This window comes from Lipotes vexillifer, unplaced genomic scaffold (assembly GCF_000442215.2).
Source record: "Lipotes vexillifer unplaced genomic scaffold, Lipotes_vexillifer_v1.1 scaffold1126, whole genome shotgun sequence".
Classification (NCBI taxonomy): Eukaryota; Metazoa; Chordata; class Mammalia; order Artiodactyla; family Lipotidae; genus Lipotes; species Lipotes vexillifer.
The window spans coordinates 871,321-880,782 of NW_006781401.1; the positions used below are offsets into that span (position 1 = coordinate 871,321).

Below are 9,462 nucleotides of genomic sequence, written 5' to 3' on the forward strand. Positions count from 1 at the left end.
GGAAAGAGCCCTTTGGTGGGTGGAAGGATGGAGCGAGGCAGTGGGGCTCTGCACTTGATCTCAGCACTGGCCGGCTCTCTAGCAGTGGTCAGCCCTGCCATGGCCGCCGTGGCTCCTGTTCCGCCCACAGCCTGCATCCTTGCTGCCAGACAGGACTCCAGGCCAGGTGCAGTGGCGAACAGGGACGGGACGGGGACATCCTTGGCCCGACTACCCTCTCCTTATGGACCTGAAGCCCCCCGACCCCAACCCTGCCACAGCCTCCTGCGATCCTTCTTCCTGTTCCTGAGACCCACAGGGGGTTCGGGTGGGAAAGCTGAGGTCCTGCGAGCAGCAGAGCTAGTCTGTTCGGGGGTACATTAAATATTTTTTTAAATTGAAGTGTGGTGGATTTACAAGACTGTGTTGGTTTCAGGTGTACAGCACAGTGATTCAGTTATACATATATGTTTTTCAGATTATTTTCCATTATAGCTTATTACAAGATATTGAATATAGTCCCCTGTGCTACACAGTAAATCCTTGTCGCCTATCTATTTTATGTATAGGACTACATTAAGTATTTTTGAGGCAAGCCAAGTACAAATGAATACATAAAGATCTTAAATATTTCACACTTTCTGACCCAAAGCTGCCTGAATACCCTGCAGTCTGCCCCTTTTAGACTTAAGGTCAGAGCCCCCGCCCCACCTCTGGACCTGTGGGGAAATTTCTAAGGGATCTATGGGATGTTTGCTGGAAGAAAAGATGGCAGGGCAGAGCCTCGCATGCCACCACGTACCACCCCTCCCAGCAGACCCTGCCCAGGGCAGCTCTGAGGACCATGCTGCCCACACCAGGAGGTGGGCTGTGTGGCATGGGTGCCTCTCTCTCTTCCTACGCCCATAGCCAGGGTGGGAGGTCACAGCAGCCAGGACAGCCCAGCCTCACAGGTGTTGGACTCCGACAGAAAGATGACTTGGGGGTCTCCAGCATGGGCAGGGGCTTCCACCCAAGTCTGCCAGCTGGTAGACCTCCATCTAGACATATCTGGGCCCAAGAGCAGGAGCACGGAGCGCCAGGCAGCCAGTGTTCCTGAGTTTCCCCAGCTTCACCCTCCTGTCTTTGCTGGGTGGTGGCCCACAGGGTGCTCCGTCACCAAAGCCTCTGAGGTGCAGTGAAAAGAGGGGCTTGCCTGGGAGGCGGCGGGGTGGGGAGGAGCAGAGCCCCTGCTGGCCAGTCCCCGCCCGTGGTGCTCTGCAGAGTCAGACATGCCCGGGACAAGGGCAGGCCCCTGGGGAGTCCCTGTTCATCCTAAGAGGAGAACTAACACAGGGTGTAGAAAAAAGAGCAGTTTGGAGGCTGGATTTGGTCCCAGTTCTGCCTCTGATCAGCTGGAGACCTTGGGCAAGTCACTTAACCTCTCTGGCTTGGAAAAGGGAAGGCATTGGGCTAGATTTGGGGTTTTCAGACCATCTGGGCACCTTCTGCAGAGGCAGCTGGGGGAAGGATGAGAGATGGAGCGGGCCTCTGCCTTCTTGTGTTTCACAGTCTGAACAAACAGATCTGCATTCACCAAAAAGCCTGCAAGACCGTCACATTCTTTCAGCTGGTTCCACGTGCTGGAATTTGGCAAAGATTGTGACTGGGTCCCACTTTTTCGCAGCAGGCTTCTGGAGAGTGAGCGATCAGGGACTTCCTGTAAGAAGGAGAGAGGACCTGAACACTGGGCTGATGGGGCCCTGACCCCTTTCTCCCCCCTCTCTCTGCAGCTCCCACCACTCTGGGCAATTACAGGGCACATGGGAGACCCAGGCAGCTGCTGGGCACCTGGCTGGAGCCAGCTCAAAATACAAACCTCTCCAGAAGCACCCTCATAGATTCCTTTACCCACATCCCGTCTGCACCCTGGCTGACAGCTGGCCATCCTGGGCTAGTAATCTCTTAAGAGAGGCAATGAGGTTTTCCCGTCAATGGACAGCACCCTCTCCCTGTAGAGAACACTCGACTCCAAAACTCACAGTGCGAGGAGTTGCCTGCCACCTAGTGGTCATGGCAGGAACTGCAGAACCCCCAAGTCCAAGGGAAGTCTACTGGGAGAGCCAGGAGGCTGTAAAAAAAAAAGCAAGGCTCGAGCAGGCAGGAGTGCACTGGCAGGGCTTAGAGTTCCTCCCCTTTGCCCAAGAGGGTGGGGAACCTCCGGAGCAGCTCCCTTAGGTCACCTAGTCACCGTGCAATACTCACATGTTACTGAGCACTGCACTTTATGTGTATTCATCTCATTTACCTTCCACAACATTATGGATTTTACAGATGAGGAAATGGAAGCATAGAGGACACTAACTCACCTGAGAGCACAGGGCTCTCTGCTGAAGGCTGAGACCTAAACCCTGCTCTCTGACTCCAAAACTGACCATTCGCAGTCAGCACACTTGCACTCAGCTCCTCCCTTCCCAGCCAGGGGGATGTGATCACGATGGGAAACAGGACCATGGGGGAATGCCAACTAGAGGACAGGGCTCTCTGCCAGCAAGGGCTGGAGGCACCAAGGAAGGCTTCTTGCATACCCAGGCTTTGAGCTGGGCTGGAAAAGGAGACCCATGAGAGGTCTGCTGGCCCTTCTCTGATAAGGGACACCAAGCCAAGTTCCATGTTGGCCTGGATATACCTATTGCAAAAACTGTCTTCTTCCTACACTGCCATGAAAGGGCGAGTGATCCTGTGGCAATAAACCCCTTTATCTCATCCCCCGCCCACCCCAGTCAGCGTATGAACTTTTCCCAAACTGGTTGTGAAATTTGTAGGAATACGTAGACAGCTTCATCCAATGGAGCAGTTAGGAATGCTCTGGGCTGCAAATAATTCACAATATAACTAATAATGGTTTAAATCAGAGTGAAGGACTGGTTTGTCTCTTGCATCAAGAAGTCCTGGGGTAAGCAGCTGATAATGATGGCAGTTTTTAGCCCCACCATCAGGAAATCATAGACCCAGCTCTTTCCATTGCTCTTTAGGATGTGAACTTTTGTCTTTGTGCCTATCACCTCTGATCACAAACAGCTGCTGTGCCTCCAGCCTCACCTCTGTGTTCCAGAAAAGAGGAAGGGGGACAGGCAAAAACCAGAAGGGATACAGTAACTGAGTCTGTCCCTTGCAAAAGGCTTTCCTGGAAGCGCCACTCAGAGACTTCCACTTACATCTAAGTAGCCAGAACGGGGTCTCCTGCCCTGTACCCTGAACTACAAGAGAATCTAGGAAATGAGCATTTTCAGTTGAGTGCTGCTTTACCTCACAAAAGTAGAGTTCAGTTAATTAGGAAGAAAGAGAAGATGGGATTTGGGTGGCTCGCTAGCAGATGGGCCTCATGTCAAAACTCATTGCCCTGGTACCCAAAGGGCTGGGGAGAGGCTTGGTGAGTGGGAAGGAGGCCCAGGAAAGCACTGCAAGACCTTGGCCAAGTCACCCTGCCCCCTCTAGAGTGAGGGGTGAAACAAGGCTAGTGCTTTTCAAACATTTTAACCAAAGCCTCCAACAAGCCAAGGAGAGTAAACTTGTAAGCATCTGTGCAAATTATTATCTTTTATCTTAAAACTTCATGTAAATGTTGTAGTCTGAAGTATTTCAAAGCTTAAATTAGGAAACATTAGGTATTAGGAATATGTGTGAATTAACTTAAGGTAAAAAGAAATGGAGAAATAAACGAATCAAAGTTTTTACTTTCCTTAAATCTTTAAAAAAGAGTGTGTGATAGTATGACCATAATTAAAATTTTCTCCACATGTTTTTAAGTCGTTTTTTAAAATAGGGTATATATGACACATACAATGAGGAGTCTCCCACCCACCCATGTCTCCAAGGCACCCCTTTCCCCACCCTAAAGACATCCGTGGTTCTTGTGTATCTTTACATTGTAAAGCTCATCATTGTAAAACTAAACACTCATTTTAAAACATCACTTAAATACAAGCAAGAGTTACGTCCCAAAAGGAACGAGCTTTGATCAGGGCCGTACAGATCAGGGTTGGACTTGAGGAAGCTTGTGAGGCTGCGGTGGGCACGGAGCTGAACTTGGGCCGGTGACCAACGGGGCGGCAGGCACCTCCTTGCAGCGGCGATGGGCGGGGCTTAGAGAGGTGGGCGGGGCGGGCCGAGCTGGGACCAGCCCCCTCCCTTTGCGGGTGGGCGGAGGCGGTCCTGGCTCAGCCTCCACACGCTTTCCCCCCGCAGGTTCCTACTATCTGACCACCACCTACGGGGCCCTGGAGCACATCAAGAACTACGACAAGATCACGGTGACCCGGCAGCTGAGCGTGGAGGTGCAGGACTCCATCCACCGCTGGGAGCGCCGGCGCACGCTCAACAAGGCCCGGGCCTCCCGCTCCTCCGTGCAGGTGATGCCTGGGACAGAGGGTGGGAGGGGGGACGCCTGGGACAGAGGGTGGGAGGGGGCTGGCGGACCTTGCCCCAGACCATCCCTACTGCCCGCCGGCTAACAAGCCTGACGCCGACTGGCTGCTCCGGCCAGCCAGCCCAGCCCCTAGGGGCGTTCACGTGGGAGGCAAAGACACCGGCTCTCGCCTGCCAGCGTGTGCCCAGCCCAGTGGCGGTTGGGGGATGGGAGTGGAAGTTAAGGGGTGGAGATTACAAAAGTATCAGCAGGCCTCGGTGGGCAAACATGGTAGGGATATGGGACATTTATCCACTCTTCCTTAGCACCTGTGATGTCCCAGCAGGCTGTTAGGGCTGGAGATGTGAACAGTAAGTCGTCCCGGTGAGAAGCCCACGAGGGCCCATTCCCACCTGTGCTTCCCACCCATTTCCATTCCTGCCCCTCATCCCCTATGGCCTGGGTTAGATGCCCTCCTCTGTGCCTCCTGCTGCTCCTTCGCCCTTTCCAGCACATATACACTGTATTGTAACCATCTGTGTATGAAGCTATCACCCTGAGAGAGCAGGGCCCATTGCTCACGTGTCTTAGGGGTCCCAAGCCCAGGGCCTGGGACAGAGTGAGACTGGGGTGCGTGCAGAATGGCCAGAGTTAGGACGGTGAGCCAGGCTGCAATCCAGAGCTGTAAATAGCTCTACGGACTCACCCGGCGCCCAGAGCTCACTGGACCTGAACCCCACGCCTGGCTTTCCAGATGGCCCTTCTGTAACCAGCAGAGCCCAGGCCTGGGAGGCAAGAGGCTCAAGGTATGGACCCAGCTCTGTACTAGCTTGCTGTGTGACCCCGAGCAGTGTCTGCCCTCTCTGGGACTCAGTTTTCCTGTCGGCACAGGGGGACTCTGGACTCTTTGAGCGCTGCCTCCCCAGTACCTGTTTTAGGCGGCCAAGCTGATGTCCCCTCTCCTCTAATCAATGGTGTCTTGATAATGTTTAGTAACTGGTTCTCTGGGGAGGGGGAAAAAAAAACCCCCTCTGATCTCAGCTTCTTTCGATTTCCATGGTATAAATGCTCCCACCATGGCTGATTTCAAGCTACTAACTTGGCATCACTGAACTTGGAGGTGGGAAGCGGGTATGAGCCAGCATGAGTTGGCAAGTGCCAGCTCCAGCACACCACCACTCCCCACCGCCTCCTGGGACAGCTGTCCCTCCACCAGCTCTTGGAATATGGACACTCTCGGTCCAAGCCTGACCCAGGCATTCCTTACTTCTTGCTTCCACCCTGTGGATTCCCAGTGCTGAGCCAGGCAGAGCATCAGTGCCTCCCGCTTAGGGAGGCGAAGCTCAGGAAGAGGCTTGGGATGAGGAGTCTTCTCAGCACTCTTTCTGGGGTGTGGGGAGGTCACCACCCTCTTCCTCCTCCGCCGCTGCCTCCTCTGCACCCCATGCCCTAAATCCCTCCCCTGGGAGTGAAAGCCCAGAGCTTGACAGTCATCAGGTGTAAAGGGCCCCTGGGAGGCCTAACGGGGGACAAGGAGAGCACAGGCAGCCACTGAGACCCAAGGAAGTGGGTGGGCTTTCCTCTCCCGGAAGAAAGACTCTTGACACAGAGCCTGCCCTTCCCATGGACTCACTACTCTGCAGCCGTAATTACCACCATTCGGAAGCGGTCATCGCCCTCATGGTCCCCCTCCTCTTCTCAGGAGACGGCTGTGCTGTCACCATCTCTCCACGAGGGGGCAGCCCTGCACACACCACTTGCTACCCGTCCTCTGGGTCCTCAGGGGAAGGGGGACTCTTCCAGGCTCTGAGCTAGTTTTATGTGCTTCCTCACAGCCACGGAGTAAGGACTGGTTTTATCCCCAGTTGACAGCTGAGGAAATGGAGACTCAGAGAGGTGTAGGTCACACAGTGGGAGCAGATTCAAAGCCAGGCAGGGACTCCCGCCATCTCTGGTGGAGGAAGGTGTGAGTGTGCTGTTCTGTGCGAATGCTCCCATCCCCAGCCTCGCAGGCATCGCCTCACCCTTGCCCACGTAGCTTATGAGGTGCAGCTCCTCCACCTGTCCTAAAGCCCCCATCCTTCAGGCCCAGCTCCCCAGTCCCTTTCCCCTAAGTCTTCTCCGCTGCCCTTCCCCGCCTGCCTGCTCCCCGCTCGGAACACCACGCTTCTCACCCCCAGGCTCTTCCAGCCCTAAGGCCTGAACGGTGCTACCTGCCTTAGCTGCCCCAGCTGAGCCATGGATGCTGGGGGTGGGTCTGAACCTCTGGTTTTATTTATGCTGCCCTGCGTGCCCAGCGTAGCGCCTGGGAGGAAGAGGGGCTCAGGGAGGAAGAGATGAGAAGGTGAGTGACAGATGAATAAATGATGGCGAGCCCGTGGACTGGCCACCAGGGGGCGGGCGCTCTCACTCATTGCCGAGACTGCAAGCCGACCGACTGCCCTGGAATGGTCGGCCCCATCGAGAGCTGGAGCTGAGGCTCAGAGAGGGAAGGCCCTTGCCTGAGATCAGACAGCAGGGTCAGCTGCAGGTGCCCCGACTGCCAGCCTCACGACCCCTCCTGCCATCCATCCGCTCTCTACAGAGAGGACCCTTGGGGTACAGAGAGGACAAAGGACTTGTTCAAGACCGCGCAGCTCCTCACTCCTGTCCAAGCTCCCAGCATCGGGACGGGGGTGAGACCCGACGCTGGTGACCCACGCCCCCTGCATCTCGCCCCGTAGGACTTCATCTGCGTGTCGTACCTGGAGCCCGAGCAGCAGTCGCGGACGCTGGCGTCGCGGGCGGACACGTTGGCCGAGGCGCTGTGCGCTCAGTGCGCAGAGAAGTTCGAGGTGGTGCAGCCCCAGGACCACCGACTCTTCGTGCTGGTGGACGGGCGCTGCTTCCAGCTGGCCGACGAGGCGCTGCCGCACCGCATCAAGGGCTACCTGCTGCGGAGCGAGCCCAAGCGCGACTTCCACTTCATATACCGGCCCCTGGACGGTGGTGGGGGCAGCGGGGGCCCGCCCTGCCTCGTGGTGCGGGAGCCCAACTTCCTGTGAGGCTGGGGCTGCAGCCCCTCCAAAGGCAGTGTTCACCCAGGTGGAGAAGCCGTCAGAAGACCCAGCCCGCACCCTCACCCCACACACTCACACTCAGCCACACCCACACACGCACGCACACACTCTCCCAGCAGGGATGCCCACACGTCACACGTGCTCGCAACCCACTGAGTGCGCGTAGACCAACGTGGCACTTAAGCAACGTGATAAGTGGCCCCCAACATGCTTCCCGAAGGAGAGTCATAGCCCCCTAGAGGCACGTTCTTCATTAGGCAGAAAGGGAAACGGGCTCGGAGAGAGAAGGGACTCTCCAGGCCCCTGAAGCAGAGTCCAAGTCCGGCCCCTGTTCACACACAGCCCCTCAGGCCAGTCCCTCTGCCCCTGCCCCCCATGCCCATCCGATCCTCAGTCTTTCCAGGGGAGGGCTTCCCGTTTCCCCAGGACTGTCCTCAGGAAGGGTGGCCTGGCCCCAGCTGCTCCCACGCCCCTCTTCCCACAGGATGGAGCTGGGATGCTCTGGACCCTCCCAGCATCTCAGGAGCATCTCAGGGTGTGTGAGGAGACAGCCCTCCCCCGATCCCTGCGTAAGAGCCTGCACTGGGCTCTCAGCACCCACAGCCCCATCGCAGTTCCCAAGCCCCTCCAGGAGCAGCCAGACGTGCACTGGGACCTCCAAGTGAAGCCAGCTCCGTGGCTACGTGGGTGAGCGCAGCCTCGGCCACGGGGGACATTGACAGGGCCGTTGCCTTGGGGGGCACCCCAGGGCTGTGGCACCTGTGGCAAGAGGCACCGTGTGGGGAGTGTTTAATAAAAGCCCTTTTGAAAAGGCGTCTCCTTTTCCTGGGCTAGAGCTCTGCTCAGCCAGCCAGGCCCCCCGTTAACAGCCTAATCCCCTTCCCAGGTGGAGTACAGAAGACCACCTCCTTTCCACCGAGGGCCCTATGTTTTGACAGAATCTGCAGCATACTCTCAGCCCTGTCTGCCCCTCAGCCTGGTCATCTCCTGTCTCCTCCCACCCACGGTTCCCATCATTCCTGCCTCTGCCACCTAGCCCGGGAATACCATTCCATATAGTCTTTGTGTGGTCAAACTCTCTTTATCCTTCAAAGCCCGTCTCGTCCCTCTGCAGGAAGTCGGCCTTCTCTGACTTCCTAGGCTGGCCATACAGTCCCTGTCTATGGCCCCCAGCCCCCTCGAATCATCTCTCTCACAAGAGATAGCTCATCAAATTGCATTTGTCTGTTGATATTTCTGCTTTCTCCACCAAATTTGGACCCTTCATGTCTGTGTCCTCAGCATTGATTAAAATATGTGTTTGCTGAGTGCCTGTTAAATGTCAGCACTCTTCTAGGCCCTGGGAAACAGCAGAGAACAAAACAGACGAAGCTCACGTGGACCCCCAGTGTGAACAGCAGTGAGCGGTGCGCCCAGGGCAGGTCGGCTGGACTCGCCTGGATTATACCCCTGGGCAGCAACCAGCTCGTTAAGCCAGTCAACAAACATCTGTCGAACTCTGGCTCCAGGCCAGCCCTGTGTGAGATGCAGGGATTGCTCCAGGATGCAGCGGGCCAGCCCTGGAGGACTTTCCAGGCCGGGGCTCGGTATAACAGACATGACAAAACAGGCAAACAGCTTCTGATCTGAGGCTACCCTCAGATCAGAAGCTGAGGGTGGCCGGCTCTGATCCCAGGTTGCCCTTTCCTTCCCCATCCCCCTACCCACCACCCAGTGCAGACACTGTTGCCTTCCTGAGCTTCCAATGCTCCCTGCAGCCCTGAGCTGAGCTGGCCATACAGCCTCGTGCCCACAGCTGTACGGCAAAGTGCCCACCGCCTCCCACTAGGCCTGAGGCTGGTGGGGAACATCAGAGGCGGGTCCATTTACCCAGGCACCCTCTTGGCCGAGTGGGGCCCAAACTTGGGGTGGGGTTGGAGTTCAGAGGGTGGATCGGACACCAGCCCAGCCCTGGGAGTCTTCTGTCCAGCCAATGAGCTGGACCGGGGACCATTGTAAGAACACGTGTGTGTGTGCATGCATGTGTGTGTGTGTGTG

At 56.4% G+C, this 9,462-nt stretch overlaps 1 protein-coding gene across 1 annotated transcript in view; it reads left to right on the forward strand.

Annotated features, from left to right (window-relative positions):
* The window catches only part of RIN3 (Ras and Rab interactor 3), an 87,260-nt gene extending 79,830 nt beyond the window's left edge, over positions 1-7,430 (forward strand). The window contains exons 10-11 of the mRNA XM_007454730.1: positions 4,207-4,370; positions 7,090-7,430. Coding sequence (XP_007454792.1) covers positions 4,207-4,370; positions 7,090-7,410 — 485 coding nt within the window. The 3' untranslated portion in view covers positions 7,411-7,430. The remainder of the gene's footprint in view (positions 1-4,206; positions 4,371-7,089) is intronic.
* The last annotated feature ends 2,032 nt before the right edge of the window (positions 7,431-9,462 follow it).